Raw genomic sequence first — 20,102 nt, 5'->3', positions numbered from 1 at the left:
TTAAAACATAAATTAATAAAACATACTGACAGGTAGGGTGTAAAACTGAAGATGTTCCCAGCAGAAAAGTTCTTGAGGAAAACCTCACCATTTTTGGCTATTTCTGCTATGACGTTAGCTACTTTGGCTGTGCAGGAAGACTGTGGAACCAACAGACTTGCAAACAGTTGAAGTATTCCACTTCCTTGGATTTTTTCACTTGTTTCCATATCTGAAAGAGATACATACAAAGAGCTTCAGTGAACATCTTCAACACTAACACTGACAACTTCATTTACAATAAATTCTTTCTTTAAGAATTTTCACCATCCATAATAGAAACAGTTCATTATATATCAAAATGTGTATATTTATATAAAATTACCTTCAGTTCCACAAGCTGCTTTTATGTTCAGTTTTTATCTATGCAAAACACTTTCTAATACAATCTTTTCTAAATCTACAGATTATAAAGGAATCCTTTCTGAATATACCATTTGCATACCAAATTTACTTCTCAATGTTATTTCCAACACTGTCTATTCAGAGTAGGAATGCTTTACTTTCTACTTCCCTTCTGAATTCTCTAACAGTGTGTTATTAATACATGTGAATTCTATGATTACCTATAATGCTACAGCAATTAAAAAAAATAAGTGGCAACTAAATGTGCTAACAACTCACCTCATATCATTTTATATGGAGTGATAGAAGAGACTATTCAGTTCCATATGATTACTATGTTTCTCACACAACTTATTCAAACCACCACTAATGAGAAAGGGAAATAGTCAACAGCAATAAGGCCATGGTATTTAGAACTCTATATGGTGATATAGAAATTCAAGAAGACCTACTTCTTTCCTTTTCTTTCCATCTTTGTTAAAATACAAATAAAGAGCCTTTGTATGAAATCAAGCTGCTTCATGTAAAAAGCATGACCTATTAAAATAAAAAACAGGAACACCCGGAATGATGATGGAAATAAAGACAAGCTCAAGGAAACAAAATTTAAAATCACTATTTGGCTCTTAACAACAAAGAGGAATGGCATTGTTTAAAAACAGGGAGCTATAAGGCTCATTAAGACATTCTATTTAAATTTATTTCTATGTGTAGCTCCTCTATATCCTTTACATCCTTTGGTTATACAAACAAACAAGAGAACTCTAAAGATTTCTTGTTAAGTAAATGGCAGCTGCTCTGATCAACAGAGAGTAGGAAATCATTTTTAATAATTTGAGAAAGTCTACAAAAAATTATCTATTTCTTTATAGTAAGCGCTGATTAGGGCTTCCCTGGTGGCGCAGTGGTTGAGAGTCCGCCTGCCGATGCAGGGGACACGGGTTCGTGCCCCGGTCCGGGAAGATCCCACAAGCCGCGGAGCGGCTGGGCCCGTGAGCCATGGCCGCTAAGCCTGCGCGTCCAGAGCCTGTGCTCCGCAACGGGAGAAGCCACAACAGTGAGAGGCCCGCGTACCACAAAAAAAAAATCTCTTCATATAGTAAGCGCTGATTGTTTAGCTCAGTGTTTTTCAAACTGTGGGTCCCAATCCATTAAGAACCCTGAAATCAATCTGGTGAGCAAGGACCAGCAATTTCTTAAAAAGAGAAATAGAATCAACAATATCCACAACAACAACAAAAGAATAGAAAAAAATTTTTTTGCGGACAGTAAGGTAAAACACTGAGTGAAACACATGCACATGTAACTGTATGTGTGTGCTTACTGAATGTAAAACGTACCACTAATCGTAGATTCTGGTAAAAAGTTAAAAAGCAATGTTCTGTGTAACCGAGGACTAGCCAGGATTCTGGGTTAAAGAGGTATAACACTCAACATTATCAGGAGAAGCTGGAATTGTTGAATGGCTGAAGCAATAGAAAATTATATGGAAAATTATTTATAAATTTGTAAAAATTGAAAATTGTAAAAGTTCCATGGATTTGTTATCTTAAAAACATTTCTTTGCAATTACTGCAGTTACTTGGGTATATGTGCATGTTTATATATGACATTAGTACAAAGATCAAGTAATCAAAATTAGTCAATGTTGAAACTCCATGCATTTCCTTTTCCATAAGCCTAGTACACTTTAATACAGCTAATACTATTTTGGCTTTCTTACATTTTATGTACTGTAATAAAAAAGGATATTTTGGAGATACTTTAAAACAGCGCTTTTTATTAGGTGAAGAAACAGAAGCCCAGAAAGATAAAGTAAACTTGTCTAAAGTCACCAATAATCATAGAGCATGAAGAGCAAATTCAGATTCTACTACACTAACAATTCAACATGTGTATCACCTGGCAACCACTGGTGTTATTTTTTAGAACAGAAAACTTACTTAAGCATAAGTAAATGAAATTTGTCTTTCTGTACGCTGCTACTCACTGGTTTCTCACAATTCAGATTATTACAAATGTAAAGTACACATGACAGAACATAAACACAGGAGCTGTCCTTTCAGCAAGCGCATTTATAAAATACAATGTGGCTTTTCACTTTTACTTTGTTTCTTGGATTAAAAAATACATTTTTAAGGTACCACCTGAAAATCTGACACCAAGTTTCTGTTAATTATTATTATCATTATTATTCTTTCTAGCAAGAAGTCAAAAGAACTGAACTGTTTGCCATGTTAAAATTCTTCCTTTTCTGACCACTACTACAACGGTAGGACACTGGGGTTGACTGCCCCAGGGGTCTTGTCCCACCATCTGCTGGTGCTAGGATGACAGCAAGAATCTGGCATGAGGGATGAATCATGATTAGATGTGAAGCTGAGGCATTTGTGTGTGTGGAGGCGAGCAGTTAACTGCAAATCACCCAGGCACGTCTCACTTTAACTATAACTAAAAAAATGGCTTAACATCAGAGCTGAATGTCAGGGGCACGGGGAAAAAAAGAAAACAAAGCAATACAAGACTCTTGCACTCTGATGAGTTTCCATGGATTACAATCCAGGGAACTGGGAAAACAGTTATAATAAGATGAATCAAGATTTGGGAATAGTATTTTTTTAATACTATTGTCAGAGAAATAAAAGGGAAAATATAATCTGGTTTTTCACATAAATCTGATTTACAATTTAGAAAAATCGAAAAGGAATTCTATTTACTTGCTAGCATGTGGATTTATATATAGGTTTAGAACTTAAACAGCTGGGAATTATCTTCTTTCATTTGTCATGAAAACATAAAGGGCCAAATACTGCTTATCATTAAAATGCCACTATCCAATAAACAATTACAAAGTTTCAGCCTCATTTCATATATGCTTTCTACACTGGCATTCTACTGCATCTCACAATGTGTATCTGTGAACTAAACATGTTCACAGATATCTATGAGCACCGCTGAAATGATTTTAAGAGAGCATTAAGAAGGCGTCAGTGGTGGTGTTTGCAGGTCTAAACGAATGACTGCTTGTAAAAAGAGATCCTGTGTTGTGATCAGGAGTCCTAAAAAAAAAAAAAGGCAGACTTTTCATTATCTTTAGCCATACTACTACTGACATTGGAACTATACCCATTTTAAATATTTGCAGGAATCAATTCCACTTCTTTCTCCCCCTTCACGTTTAGGTGCAGTCATAAAAGCGTTTGAGTATGCCTACAAATTATAGGCAGCTGGCAGTCCTTGAATTTTGAAGGACCCATACATGAAGGGCAGTTGCTACTCTAAAATAATATCTGTGGAGCTACGGCAGGAGTCATATCCATTAGAGTAGCCCTTGCAGTTCTGCAAGCACTCATTCTGTCTCTGCAGTCCTATGTCCACACCCCACCTGACCTGGTGGCAAGGAGCAGCTTCGTTATGAAACTGCCAGGGACAGAAAGAAAAAGAAAACTGGGCAATTGGGTCAGAGAAACTTGAAAGAAGAGTAAATCAAGAAGCTGTGCTACAATGCTATAGGGAGAGGAGAAGTTAAAGCACAACTCATAGAATTTCTCAAGACCAATAACCCAGGAGAAGACAGAGAATGGGTGGAATAGGAATGGGAATTTAAGATATGGCTCGAAAAATGCTAAAGTTCCCAACAAAGCTGCCAAGTAAACACGTTAAAATAATTGGCTTTACAGTTAAATATCAAGAGCAGGTTTTCAGGTATGCTGCTATAAGCTGAATTTATGATGTTACGTTGGCATATAGGCTTTATGAGGAGAAGCTAATGAAAAGCATTTGATAGCCAATTTACAGTAAACTCCAAATTAGAAAAACAAAAATAATGACTGTTATTACTGTGACTCTATTAGATTAAAAATGTACTTGGATTATTTACTTCTAGTTATGAGAACAATAAAGAATTGCTATTTTTACTTATATTATATGTCCAAGGATCCTCGTGACTGACTGTGAAGAGAAGACTCAGATTTGGGATTGACTGCAACGACAAGGAATATGACTCCAGGGCTGTGTGTGTATCGTTGTCTCTGGGGAACTATTTATTTCTCAAGGGGTAGATTTTTAGAATAGGGTGTAACAAGAGATCTGGCCCTGTGCCTGGGAGATCTGATCCAAATCCAAGGTTTCATTTCCTACCACACAGACGAGCCCCAAATCCTCTCTCCCTTTATCCAAAGGAAAACAAAGCATGTGCGCTTGGATATACAATAAATACCTCAAATTTATCATTTCCAAAATCCAATTTACTCTCTTCCTTTCCTTTCATTTTAGTCTCTATTGCAGTTAATGGCAGGGAACCCATCTAAGCCAGAAGCCCTAGAATGATTATAAATTTTTCTTTTAGTAAATGCCTTGCTACCACCCATGTTAATCAGAAAGTACTGTAAGTTCTGTAGATTCCATCTGACTAGCATCTTGTGCATCTATCCTTTCCTTGTTACATTCGTGCTACTTCCAGTTCTCAATTCTGACCTTTATTAAATGCAACAGCCTCCTCAAGAGTCTCCCTAACTCCAGCCTCCCCTGCAACTGTCATCTACATTGACGGCAGAATAAGCTTCTGGAAATACAAATTTTATGTCACTCCCCTACTTTAAATCTTTAAATGATCGTCTATAAGTTTTAATTAAACATTCAAGCACATCCATGACATTTATATTTCCCAACCATATCTCCTGATACTCCTCCATTGATATCCTACATTCTAGTCACACTAAATTGCTTATAGAAATCTAAATTAATCATTTTATTTCATACTTTCTTACTGCATTTGTTCCCTCTCTGAAATGCCACACCCACACCACCACTATAGCTAATGCCTACACAGAGGCATAGTGTCCTCATTTAAAGGCACCTGACTGAGAGCCATTTAAACTTTTAAAGATACCTGACTACCATAAAAACTCATTTTTTAAAACAGACATGTGACACAGGCATGATAGGTTATGTTTTCTTCATACTACAAATAAAGCTATATGATTATATTGGAAAAGCAATAAGAAACCAATTTTTCTGATTCCTAGTCCAGTGCTCTTCCTAACACAACTGTTAATTTAGAAGATATATAGTGCTAACAATACCTTGACCAGATTCACCAAGTTATTACGTGACAAATATTTTTATTTAACATATTTTTCAGAAGTAAGAACTAAACTAAGACAACTGGGTAAGAAAGGGATGCACAGTATTTTGAGATAGATAAATTGACTCAGTGATTGAAGGAGAGAAAGGGAACTGTGTACAGAGAAAGTGAAACAGGTTTAAAATATATTTAAAACACAGAAGAGGACTATACTGGGTATAAGATTAAAGGGTCTGACAAATGAGAAATTAATGTTTCTAAAAGAAAATGGAAGTATATGGGGGGTTGTTATAAAATGCTTTTTCTTTCACTGATGAGAATCTTTTTCCCGCAATAAAGATTTTAAGCAAATAAAAGGAACATGAAGTACAGGAAAGAAAAGGCTGGATATAGTCATGAAAAGAAACAGGGCAGAACAAAGACCCATTTGCACAATGACTCACCATCAGAAAGAGGTCTTACTAAAAGATTAAGTTGTGAGAGTCATTTATAAAATTACAATAAATGATTTTGACAGTTTTGCAGTCATTTCAATTCCAGGGATAATGTAAGCTGTGGGAGTTGGAGAAGTTATGTATTTGGAAATCACTAGAATGAGCAGGGAGATCTGCTAGTCTGACTATTTTCCTTAAACTTACCACCAACTAGGTCAGTTGCTAAAAACTGAGTTGGTTAAAAAATAAAAGAAAGATATTTGCTGAGAAATACCCGGAGGAACCGTGCTAATGACTGTGGTAAAAGCAGAGTATATAACTAGAATCGTTCAACTCTAAGTTCACAGTAATTACTGAAAACGCGGTCCCTACGGTAAACGTGGATTTCCTCACTTCATACTAAGAGAACGAGGACATAGTAAAACACAGTGAAGGAATATTTTTAGTAAAAGATCTATCTCCATCCTGTGAAACACCTTGGGGAAAAATATGAAGTAAACAAAGCTAAAGAGATTGGCATCTGTAGGTCACAGGGCAGTCTTTATGTAGGGATTAATGACCTTACAAAAATAGACCCCAGAGAGATGCCATGCTTCTTCCACCATGTGAGGTTCCAGTGAAAAGACAGCGGTCTATGAATCGGAGAGCAGGCCCTCACCAGAATCTGCTGGTGCCTTGGTCTTGGACTTCCCAGCCACCAGAAGTGTGAGGAATATCACCTAGTCCAGGCTATTTTGTTATAGCAGCCCACGTGGACTAAGACGTATGGCATAAAAGTCCTTTCATAATTTGACCCCTACTCCCTTTCCAGTTTCAGTTTCTGATTGAACTAGGTTTCTTCCCCACCACTGTGACATTGTATATGTTGCCTCCATTGCTTGGGATGTTCTTCCCATAATCCTTGTGCCCTCACATTACCTGGGTAAAGTACACTGTATTTTCAAAATCCAGCATTCCCTGATCCTGCTTATCAAATTCACCCCTCTTCCCCAATATTCACACACAATGTTGTAATTGTTTCCAAGCTGTTAGAACCTATTTGGTAGCTGAAGACTTGGAGTAGATGAGATTATCCACAGAAGATGTCTTTTTACTGAGTCCCTACCACATTGGGAATATAAGCTAAAGGATACAAATCATATCCTCAGTGAGCTGTCTAGTAAGAGAAAGAGAGAGGTAAATAAATTACCACAATTCACTGTGACTGATAACACCATGGAGGTTACATACAATGTATAATGGGAAGCAGTCACAGTTCCATGAAGATCATAGAAATTTCCATAAACAAGGTAACATTTAAACTGAGTTCTGAAGCCCAATAAAGCATGTTCTAAGCAGAAAAAGGAGAAAAATTTATTCCACAAAGAAGGAACACATAAAAAGCACTACTATCTGAAGCTAGAGACCCTAAATTTGTAATAGCAACATTCTGTACCACTGGGTGATTTTTTTACCAGCAGCTGGAGGCTGCCAGAATTGAGAAGTGGAAAAGGTAGACGGCTGATATTATCTTAGGTTTGAAGAAAAGGTAGGTAAAAGGAGAAGGATCAGAGAATACACCTATGAAACACCCATTTATCCATCAGAATCTAGGTGAAATGGCAGTCCCTCTGTGACACTCTGAAAGACTCTTACAACTATGAATTGAACCCAGTTCTCTGAACACTTTGTAATCAGCTCTATTATATAATGTGTTATACTGTATTAAAACTTATCTGTTACTTGTCTATCCAATCGCTCCGGGGCAAGGTACCAACTAATGCATGGTGGTACCCAATTAATGCTAGTTGAATAGAACTGCCCTGTGCTTAAGGAGTTTATAACTGAATAAAAAAAGGCATACACACATAATTAATATACACCAAAATAAGTTCAACTAGAGGGATGCATAAGCTCTCCTACAGAATACTAAAGATGGAGCAACTGAGTTACATTTATTCATGTTGTAGAAGTTGTAATTACTTTTAACAGAAAAGAAGATTGAGCTTATAAGGAGACTGTCTTATATTTTAAGAATTTTCTCATCAAGAATGGAAGTTTTTTTGGTAGCATTACCAATCGCTAGCTTATGCAGAGACTAAACTTTTCACTTTGCATTAAGCTAATCAGGTCTCAGATTACATTTTTTCAAAAGCAAACATATGCAAAAATGTTCTTGAAGCTTCAGACATCATTTTAGAAACGACTTTGTTTTTATCTTATCCCTCCCACATGCACACATCAGAAAGAAAAGGTGATCAATCCATAAGTAAGTTATTATGAGCAAAATGAAAACATTCTGTTTGCTCCTTTAGTACAAGGAGGAGAAAAGACGCGTAACACTTAAATATGGGCAGAGAAAATTACCAACATCTAAGTGAACTCACCTCAGAGAACACTGTGTGCTAAAACCCAGATGTCTCTTAAAAAAAAAACCCCACTACTCCGCCTTTTGGAGTCTCAGTTTGGGGTTTATCACAACAAATACTAAAAAGCAGGTCATAAAATCAACCTTAGTCAAATCAACTAGACTTGCTTGTGGAAAGCTCTAATGTTAAGGGCATCATTCCTCACTAGCAGTTATCCCAACACATAACTATTATGCCACACAATTCATTTTGATATGTCAGTAGAATATAGAGTCCACTTGTGATGGTTACTTTTACATGACAACTTGATTGAGCCATGGTACCCAGGAATTTGGCCAAACATTATTCTGGAGGTTTTTGTAAGGGAGTTTTTGGATAAGATTAACATTTAAATCTGTACATTTTAAGCAAAGCAGATTGGCTTCTACAATGTGGGTAGACCTCACTCTATCAGCTGAATGTTTGAATAGAACAAAAGACTGACCACCCTGAACTCTTTCCCCCACGTGCCCTGGAGCAAGAGGAATGCTGCCAGCAGAGTAATTCACGTGCAGGGTCATGAAATCTCACATAGTATTCTGTACTACTGCTCCAACTCTGTATAACTAGAGTCAGAAAAGAAAAGTGACTTTGACTCTGTCTGAATGTGTTGGCTTTCTGAAATTTCAAGAAATTACACAATGCATTGTTTGTTTTTTAACTGGTAATAAAACAGCCAAAATTTCCAAGTGAAGGCATCTGACAACAGAAGGCACTGAATGTTACTAAATTCTAGTAAAAAAAATTAGAGTATAAAGATTCCCTACATCATACAGTCCACTGTATGAATACCACCTAGAATATTATACCTAAACTCTATCTTACTAAGCACATGAAACGTTCACACTTTCTCAGTTATTGATGATTTTTGAGGAAAGAGGTTGTGTTTATTTTTACTTATTTGTTAATTTTTTTCTTTATTTTTGAAATAATTGATTTATAATATTATATTAGTTTTAGGTGACAACATAATGGTTCAATATTTTTATAGATTATAATCAAGTTAGTACAAAACAATGGCTACATTTCCCTGTGCTATACAATATATTCTTGTTGCTTATTTTATAAATAGTAATTTGTGTCTCTTAATCCCATACTCCTATCTTGTCATCCCCCGCGCTTCCCTCTCCCCACAGGTAATCACTAATTTGTTCTCTGTATCTGTGAGTCTGTTTCTGTTTTGTTATATTCATTCATTTGTTTTATTTCTTAGATTCCACATATAAGTGATAACAGAGTATTTGTCTTTCTGTGTCTGACCTATTTCACTAAACATAACGCTCTCTAGGTCTATCCACGTTGTTGCAATGGCAGGATTTCATTCTTTTTTATAGCTGAGAATACTCTAGTGTGTGTATACATACACCACATCTTCTTTATCCATTCGTCTGATGATGGGCACTTAGACTGCCTCCATATCTTGGCTACTGTAGATAATGCTGCTATGAACATTGGGGTGCACGTATCCCAATGATCCAGTGTTTTCTTCAGATATATACCCAGCAGTGGAATTGCTGGATAATATGGTAGTTCTATTTTTAGTTCTTTGAGGAACCTCCATACTGTTTTCCATAGTACACGAATTTACAATTCCACCAACAGTGTACTAGGGTTCCCTTTTCTCCACATCCTAGCTAACATTTGCTATTTGTAGACTTTTTGATGATAGCCATTTTGACAGGTGTGAGAGGTGATATCTCATTGTGGTTTTGACTTTAGTTCTCTGATTAGTGATACTAAGCATTTTTTCACGTACGTTTTGGCTAGCTGTATATCTTCTTTGGAAAAATGTCTATTCAGGTCTTCTGCTTGTTTTTAAATTGGGTTCTTGGTTGTTTTGATATTGAGTTGTACGTATAACTAGCAGTTATCCCAACTGGGATAACTGGGTTGTTTATATATTTTGGATATTAACCCCTTATCAGTCATATCTTTGCAAATATTTTCTCCCATTCAGTAGGTTGTCTTTTCGTTTTGTTGATGGCTTCCTTTGCTGTGTAAAAGCTTTTAAGGTAAATTAGGTCCCATTTGTTTATTTTTATTTCTTTTGCCTTAGGATACAGATCCAAAAAAATACTGCTAAGATTTATGTTGTGATTTGTTATACGACAGTAAAATGACCATGAACCACACACAGTTAAGAATATGGTATATAATACTTTTGGCCTTAGTATTCTTCATCAAGAGCTTACTGTACAACAAATAAAAATAATATAGTATCTTACATCCAGTTAAAGAGATGTATAGCTGACTGAGCATACATTTCTTCAACTCTTTTTTAATATGCTTCTAAAAAGTGTTTCTTAATTTGGAACCTTTTCCACTTTCTGGCTATTCTTCCCTTACTCTCAATATTTCAAGCAAAGAGTTAACCTTTTACTCTCTATTTTGCCTTTAATGTTACTACTATTTTTCCTATTTCAACAATATTTGCAGTTGGTCATTAATATTCATATACATTCATAACTCAAAAACTGAAAATTGCAGTAGGTAATAAATGAGTAACAGTGAAAAGTGAAATAACTTTGCTTTTGTTTATTTACTTGGTATAAAAGATATTCCCATGGTATGGCATCTCTTCCAGTTTTAACATAATAGATAAACTATAGGTTTACATTGATTAAGATTCATATAAAATCAAACCTCCAAAAGGAGAAAAATTTATTTCAATTACCTATTTTTCTGGCTAGTGTTTCTTTTCCTTCCTCTAAGCTAAATGTTAGAAATTTAAAAAATGATTATTAATGCCAAGTAATTAAAATATTTTTTAAATTTATAAAATAATTTATATTCATATTTCATTAAATCTTGACACACCAAAATTCATATAACATTACAAATGTCTAAGAGGAATCTATGTAAAACTACACTGCATAAAACTACATGTAGAACTAAATTTATATCTATGTAAAACTATGTTAAAATGAAGTAAGAAAAATAATAAGCAACCACGTTCACACTGTCAGGGCTGAGTAATACAAACTAACAAAAAATGAATATCTCAATTTATAGCTATAAACATAATTCAAAGGCTGATATAATATGACCTTGTAATTGTAACCAAACAATTATCTGGTGGCAAAATTAATGCTCCACTGACTGTAGTTTTGAACCTTTGGGGGCTGTAAATTACTAAATTGAGAAATTTCCTAAAATGTTTATCAGACCATTTAATAATCATTCATTTTAAAATAAATAATTAACATTATTAATTTTAATTATTCTTTAGGTACTAATTCTCAATAGGTAAACGTTTGTCCCTGAATACACAAAGGAAGATATAAATCATACTGAACCTCACTATTCTACTAAATGACATTGAATCTGAGACTGTACAACTACACTGCACTTTCCATACTTAAGAAAATCTTCCTCTAGAATTAACGCTCTCAGCAAATAATTTCATTATAAATAAACTTCAAAATAATAAAAAAGAAAAATGTTTACTATTCTTATACTGAGTAGGCTAAAGATTTATGGTTTAGAGGTACCTGTTCTTGATTTTTTTAAGAAAATCATTCTTTAATTAAGACTATCTTAACATGAAAAAGGATTTTTATATTAAGTCCAGAGGTATTATATTGAATGGTGAAGCATTAGAAGGGCTTGCCACTAATATCAGAAACTAAAATAAGATACTACTCATACCATTGTTATTTACTATTTTGCTGGCCGTTCAAGCCAACTCAATAAGTCAGCTATAGTTACAAGGGAAAGAGGAAACAAAAATAACAGTTTATGTTCTGACTGCAAAACCCAAGAGAACTAGCTAAAAAATTATTTTAACTAATAAGTGAGCTCAAAAGGTAGCTGAATACAAATAAAAGATATAAAAATCAATACAGCTTTCAAACTGATCTCTAACAAAACGGCCTGGAAGTTATAATAGGAAAAAGTCCATTTGCAAAAACAACCAAAATAATGTAGAATACATAGGAAAAATGCTTTAAATAAGATACATATGGAAAGCATGTGAACCAAATTACATAATCTTAATGAGACATAAAGAAAGAAAACTTGAATAAAAAGATGTAATTTATGTTTTTAGAATAACAAACTATTAAGAAGTTTTCAATTCTTTCCAAATTAATTTATAGCTTATCCCAATTTCAACAGCATTCTCCAGGAATGCAACAAAGTATTTACACAACTTCTCTGATATAACAAACCCATGAAAATAAAAAAACTTTGAAACAGATTTATGAAGAGGAACTTTCTCAATAAAGCTACTATAATTAAAATAGCATGGTTACAACACAATAATAGACAAACAAATTAATGGAATAAAATAAAACCCCAAGACTGGCCCAATTATATTAAATTAAGTAGTTATTATATGATAAAAGGAACATCCTCAACCAATAAGGAATAGATTAAATAGATTAAATGACACATGGTGTTGGGAAAATTGATTGTCTAGAAAATAATAAAATTAAATCCTCACCTATACCATATATAAAAATAAATAATTGGGGGCTTCCCTGGTGGCACAGTGGTTGAGAGTCTGCCTGCCAATGCAGGGGACACGGGTTCGTGCCCCGGTCCGGGAAGATCCCACATGCCGTGGAGCGGCTGGGCCACTGAGCCTGTGTGTCCGGAGCCTGTGCTCCGCAATGGGAGAGGCCACAACAGTGAGAGGCCCGTGTACCGCAAAAAATAAATAAATAAAATAAAATAATAATTGAACATAATAAAATCAAATAATCATAATAGCAAGAATACATGTATTTTATATAGAGTCTTCCTTTAGCAAAAATAATGATTCATTAATTTCTCAAAATGTCACATTTATAAATCCCAAAGTCTACCTAATGGTGAAACTTTAACCTTTGTTTTACAATGCCAAGTGGGTACTCAGGAAATCTGAATTACAAGAGGTAAAAATGAAAGCATTTAGACTATGTAAGAAAGCTTTCTAGAGGAAACAACCATCATGACTACCAAGTACTACAAGAGCTAAAAAGCAGTATGCTACTGCCCATACCTTTAATATCAGGTTCAAACATCCATAATCACAGCAAAGACACTGAAAACAGGTTAATTTAATCAATCTATTTCTTACTTTAAAGCATTTTCCTTTAAACATCAAACTACATTTTTCTGTTGAGAATATATAATCCTTTTTTTTTACAGTCACTCTGCTCTTTAATTCAATTCACAGAGCTGCTGAAAAAGTAGACATTTCTATTTAAAAGTAGAAAAAAAGGTTTGTATAGAAGGTATTTCTGTTATACAAGTATATTACACAGCTTGGGGCAGTAACAGTCCAAAAAGCTCTTCTCACCCACTGATACTTTAAGCCTAGGAGGGAAGAGGTCTATCACGTAGGGTCTGGTTCTTGCTTGATTTGAGAGCGTCTATCAGTCTCCTGTATTTCTTCTGTTGCAGGAACCTCCAACTGGCTTGGCTCAGCTGATTCTTGGATTACGGGCCTTCTGACCCACTCTGATCAACCAACTGGTTATTAATCACAAGTCCTGGAAATGGTCTAATGACTGTGAATTTAATGAACTCAGCACGTGGAAGGCTTACCCGAGGGTGTGCCATTCTGATGACCATCTACTTTTGGCATTCCAAGGCTGGAGAAGATACTCAGAAACAAAGCCAAAATTAAGTTCATCATTAAAAAGCCTGAAATGTTTGAGACAGCAATTAAGGAGAGCACCTCCTCCTCTAAGAGCCCTCCAAGAAAAATAAATTCATCGCCCAATGTTAATACTACTGCATCGGATGTTGAAGATCTTAACATCATTCAGGTGACAATTCCAGACTATGATAATGAAAGACTGTCAAAAGTTGAAAAAGCTAGACAGCTAAGAGAACAAGTTAATGACCTCTTTAGTTGAAAATCTGGTGAAGCCACTGGTATGGACTTCCCTGTGAAAGTTCCCTACAGGAAAATCACAATTAACCCTGGTTGTGTGGTGGTTGATGGCATGCCTCCCGGAGTGTCATTCAAAGCCCCCAGCTATCTGAAAATCAGCTCCATGAGAGAATATATAATTCTTATTAATTCATTTCCAATTCATTATACTAATTAAAAGTCCAATCTGCATGCCTCATATTTTTTGACACGTTCAGGACATGTTGGGTTAGTGTTTAATTTGAGAAGCCAGTTAACATCTATCAAGCATATGGCCACAGAAGACCTACAGGTAGCTGCAGTTACACAGTTAAATGGGCCCCTGTCAGAAACAAATGTTAGGAAGACACAGCAGCACAAACCCATCAGCTTCTCCCTCAACAACTTAGTGACAGTAAGTCAGTATTAGTGTTTTACTGAGGATGGTAGATCTTTTTCAGTATATATTTGGCATATAGTATCATTTCAAATCACATTTCTCTTACATATTTTACTGTCAGGAACATAAGAAGTTTTCCAAATTTAGCAAACTTAAGAAGCAAAAATGGTATCATTTATCAATTAGCTAGTGTAAGAAAATCCAGATTCTCTGTCCATGCTTCAATCACAAAATACAAATACCAATGGAGGCTTATCTCCTTCTGGAGATTGTACATAATGAGAGCTTTCTTTGCCCCTTATGCTTAAAAGCATATTAGAAGGCAAACAGAACCCAGTAACCATGTTATTATCTTCTGTTACTAATCTTGTGACCTCTGAAAGATTTCAAGATGGTCTTTCTCATTATTTCAATCAGATTCAAGCCTTTCTGTGACCCCTCTTCTACGAATTCCTAGATATAAATATATTTGAATATATACTGTCTCTTCTTTCTGCTTCTGACTAACATATATCTTGGACCTATTTGCTACTACTTCCTTAGAATCTAACCCTAGGATAATGAACTTAAGGTTCATTATTTTAAATGGCCTCTTTTAAAAATGTCTGCTCCTCCACTGAATAACCCAACTACATTTTATTGATGACAATGATGATGATTTTGTTTCTCAGCTTCATTTCCATCACATCATACTGGCTGGTCCAATTCTTAAACCACCCATAATTCAAGAAATGATAGCCTATAAAACTCCAATAGAAATATTTATAAATATTTTATAAAATTTTAAAAATGAGATTCAATATATAATCAATAATTTTAAAACGTTTCATGAGATATTTTACTTTTGAGGAAGTTCTAAGTCTTTATAGTACAGTATTATTTTACACTTATGGCATACCTAAATTCAGACTAGCCTCATTTCAAATGCTCAATAGCCATGCAGAGAATGGATACTGTATTGGACAGCACAAGTTTAGAAGATTCCTCTGGAAGGCTAATAAGCATAGTATTCCCTGCGTTTTTCCATGTTTAACAGAATTTTGCTATAGCCTTGATACTTACTGAGCACCTTGGCTCAATATAAAATTCTTATTCCTTTAGTTTTCTGAAAATACTGCTCTAATATTGAATTGTTTTGCATATTGTTGTTGAAGAGTCTGATGCCAATCTAATTTTCTTTTCTTTTTAAATAAATTGATCTTTTAGCATGGAAGCCTGGAGGATTTCTCCTTTGTATTTATTTTTACCTTTAAAGTCTAAAAGTTTTGCTAGACTTCTTCGAGGTCCATTTTCACAAGTACATGCTAGGCCCTTTCAACATACAGATTCTGGTCTTTTTATACTTCAGAAAAGTTCATACTTTTAAATATTAGCTCTGTTCCACTGTTTTGTTTTTCTCCTTGAGGATTCCAGTTGCACATATGTTGGATCTTTTTGCCTATCTTCTATATTAATCATTTTCTCTTTGATCCTTTATTCTGTCTTCATTTTGCCCACTTTCCTCAATGCTCCTTATTAAATTTTCAGTCACCTCTATTCTTCCTTGGTACCTTGTAATTTAGTCTTACTTTTTAAAATGATTCTTTTCTTCATTATCTTCTAGTCAACTCTTACTTTACATCTTCCTAGTAATTATCCACTTTGGTTCCAAGTTTCTGAATTTCTTACCCAGGTATTCTTTTTCCTTTTCATAATTGCAAAGGCTTAAGGATGTTTAATATAGGTCATGGTGTTCTGTTACTGATAACCACTTTGTGGGTGGTTTAGGAGAAAACAATTCAATAACTAAAATGTTTTGATTCTTATTTTCTGATTTGTTCCTTGTAGCACCTATGTATGTATATAGCCTGCAATTTCCTATTCAGTGTATAGTTTTTCTTTTCTTTAACTAGCAGTAAAAGTTGTATGCAGTAAGGGTAAGGATGAATTCTCAGGTTTTTTAGTTCAAAAGCTCCCTCTTCTGAACTTAAACCAAAGGGGGTTATTAGTGTGTCTTCTAACAGTATGATTTTCTTATTTCTACAGAACACTTACTTTCTCCATCTTGCATCCTTCTTTTCCTTCAACACCACGTCTACAAGGGAGAACAATTTCATCCCCCAAAGTGGCACTCTCCTGATCTGTTGCCTAGGGTCCTGTGTACTTTTAAGTCTCCTCCTTTTGATTCCCAATAGCCAATGCTCCAATTGAATCTAAGGCCAGATCTTAGAATTTTCCCACCAAGTTAAGACTTTTTCTTTCTAAAGGCAATTTTAACTGTAAACTATCACCCCTAGGCTCCTGATTCAACCTCTCTCGTCCTTTCCATGTGGTCTCTGCAGTCTTCATGAACTCTCTCTAAAAATGGGCTCTGAAGCTGAGTAGGCTAGATTTGGATATTAATTTCTCTCTCCTAATAATCTGAAGTTCTTAGTGTGTCTCCAGGGCATAGGTTATAGATATTTGATTTTATCTGATTTTTTGTTGATTTGTATGGCTTTTTAGACTGCGTAGAAAAGTTCAAACTTAGGTGGCCACCACTACTCTATGGCAATCCAGGGGTCTTAATTCATCAAGAATTGTCAGTGTCTTTTTAGTTGACCACGTTTTCTAGTTTAGCCTAGTCTCCTCTACTCTTAAAATACTACCTTTATTTAGTAAAAACTGAACCTTTGGTAATTTATGATTAGCACCAGTCATAAGCCCTCATTAATGATGGACACAATAACTAAAAGAGCCACATAATACAAAACTATATAAAGGAGATGAACACCATAATGAGTTTAGCTTGCAAAGAAAGCTGCAAATGTATCACTCTGTGATACATTGGATAACGTAGGGTAAAAAACTGAAATCTAGATTATTACTGTGAAAGAATTACGTGAAATAAATTTTCATTTCTACTAAAGCAGCAGCGATCTTTCATGCTCAGTAAATGAAGATTTAACAAGGTTATTGAAAAAGAGTTGATAATAAATTTCAAAGTCCCTTACTTGGGAAATAATTTTGATACATGACAGTAAGTCTGTTCAGAAATATTAAAGGCATAAAGCAGACTAAAAGCAAACAACAGACAATTCTTACTGTTAGAGAAGATTTATAATCTACGTTAGTAGCTTCTGTACATAATTTGATATGTTTAGGATTATAGCCTAGTAGGGAGCCAAAAATCAACACACTGAATAAAATAAAGAACAAGCGTTAAGAAATAACCTAAGAATTCAAGAGGTAGATGAGTATTACCAAGTTAGGAATATGAAACTAGATACTAAATACTTTCTTCTTTAAAAACAAGTAAACTGATGTTCTTTCATAGGGTTTTCTATAGATAATAAACAATTACGTGACACTTGTATGAAATAGGAATTGCCATCGGGCAATTGGTTAAAGTTAAAATACAAAGGTATGTGAGGCAATGAGAAAGAGGAAAACAGCCTAATCCGTTAGGGAAAAAATTGAAAGTGGTGCTGGTGATCATGCTGGCACTGTATTGTGGTTCCCCCAGCCAACAAGAACATGGTCCCCATGCTCTTACAACAGAATAGAATTTTTATTATGAACAGACTGTAAATTTTGCTTATTTGGGGGCCTTTAATTCATGCTAGTAGTTTGTCTTATAAGGTGGTTCAGATGTCATACTCTCTAAGGACAATTCCTGCCTTAATGTTTACGGATAAAAATGTGGGCTGTTTTACATTTTCAAATAAGCATGAAATAGAATAACCGACACTACAATTCAACAAGCATTTACTGAGACTCTTCTAACTATTCTCTGAATCAAAAGAGACCAGAATAAACGGGCTGATTTCTTGGCTGGTAGCCTTCATATATTTACTAAAAACATTTTAAAGCTGAGATCTGAAGTATTTATATGAGTGAATGAATGCTTCTATATTAATTTAGATCAGAGATTTACACAAAATGCTTGCTCAAACAAAATGTTTTCCATAAAGTCTAGTACGTATTCAAATTTTCAACTTTTGTCTTTTAAGATCCTTACAAATACTAGATTTAATGCCCCCCCAAATTTAAGAAAACACTCTGAAGTCATACATCAAAGCAAAAATTCTAATTCAGATTATGATAATCTGTAATATACAATTCAAAAATACTAAATTTCCACAGTGTAAAAACTTAAAAGCATAATTTCTTTCCTCTCAGAAATGTCCTTTCCAATGGTAGGTTAGTAAACTGTAAAACAGAACTTTAAGATTAGATTTCCATTACACACATTACTATCTTGTAAAGAATGGAGAAATCATTCTTTCTTGATCAGGTGCAATTCTAGTGCAAACACTGATATTTTTTAGATAAAACACCTGACACTAGGAAGAATTATGAAATTAGAACTTCTCTGTGTAAAAAAAGCCAGTATAGATTCTAAGTTATATGCTTTATAATTTTACCTTTAAGAGCATAGAAGTAGTGACGGATCAAACATTTTATTCAGGGAAGTAAGAACTTTATAAAATAAACATTTCCCTGGTATTTAAAAAAATTTTTTCTTGCTTAAAAGCTGGATGTTAATTTTATAAAACATACCAATTAATATCTATAAAATAAATATATAGCTCAAAGGGGAAAATGGTTTATAAATTTTCTTCCTCTGTAATAATAATTTGAAACTATTTTAAAGAAAAAGCAAAAATTTAAGACAATATTAAAATCTAGTTTCTGAAAACACTTTCACATTCTATAAACGCAGGAAAAAAGCTGCACTTTACTCAGAATGTAGTTTTTTATTTTGGAAACTAAGAGTTCAAATTCAAACTCTGTACTCTGCCAGAGCAAGGCAAGCACCCTTACAGGGACTGTTTCCTTATCTTTTAAATGGTGATGTATATAATACCTCCTCATGGGTCTATAGGAAAGATTAGATTAGACAACAGATAGAAGTCTGAAGTCTAGTGCTGAGTACACAGTGGATGCTCAATGATAGATATTATTTGTGGATGCTTAATCAATGATAGATATCATTTGTAAGTCAAAGACGGAACATCTGTATGAACCACCTCTTCCTACATCAAATTCTTTTGTGTCAATAGTCTCAGATGTGAGGACAATTATGAATTTTATTACAGATTCTTAAGAAGCCATATTCCTTTTGTTCCCTTCCTAAGGAGTCAATAATTAAATTGGTAGAGTCTGTTGTTTTCATTACCACTTTGTAACTATTTGGCCTTAACATTTTATGATATATAATTTCAAGACCATTTTCAATAAATGGGTCCAACGAATAACTCTGCAATGGGTCTGAAATTTAGTTCAGCAACTATATACACTTGTCAATATTTCCTGAATCTGTTCTTTAAAAAGCTATAAAATGTTGCTTCCTTTTTTCATTTTTCTTCAACAATTTCATCTATCTGTGTACCAGTCTTTCCAGGAGAGGGCTGAGCAAGCCTCCATGTATAACCAAGGATATCACCTCCGTGTCCTTCAGGTCCTGAACAAATGGTCCATTTAGAAAATACTACTTGTTTTTAACACAGAGAAAAAACTGGGCCATTTAAAACAAAATAAGTTATAATAAAACAACGCTTGAAAAAAAATGAACTTGAGATACTCAATTTATACAGACTGATTACAA

The 20,102-nt window shown here is 34.4% G+C and overlaps 1 protein-coding gene across 8 annotated transcripts in view; it reads right to left on the bottom strand.

Moving 5' to 3' along the window:
- The window catches only part of RAP1GDS1 (Rap1 GTPase-GDP dissociation stimulator 1), a 155,828-nt gene that overhangs the window by 98,250 nt on the left and 37,476 nt on the right, over nucleotides 1–20,102 (bottom strand). For 7 of the 8 annotated variants that reach the window (XM_027116955.1, XM_027116952.1, XM_027116954.1 and 4 more), the window contains exon 3: nucleotides 89–211. In XM_027116955.1, coding sequence (XP_026972756.1) covers nucleotides 89–211 — 123 coding nt within the window. Of the gene's footprint in view, nucleotides 1–30; nucleotides 212–20,102 lie in introns of those variants that run through there. The other variant, XM_027116956.1, reaches the window with a different exon arrangement.

Source organism: Aethalodelphis obliquidens, unplaced genomic scaffold, assembly GCF_003676395.1.
Source record: "Aethalodelphis obliquidens isolate GAN/ISIS:26980383/991018 unplaced genomic scaffold, ASM367639v1 scaffold17, whole genome shotgun sequence".
In the NCBI taxonomy this organism is placed as follows: domain Eukaryota; kingdom Metazoa; phylum Chordata; class Mammalia; order Artiodactyla; family Delphinidae; genus Aethalodelphis; species Aethalodelphis obliquidens.
The sequence above is the reverse complement of the archived record's forward strand: the minus strand, read 5'-3'. Positions and strand labels throughout refer to the sequence as shown.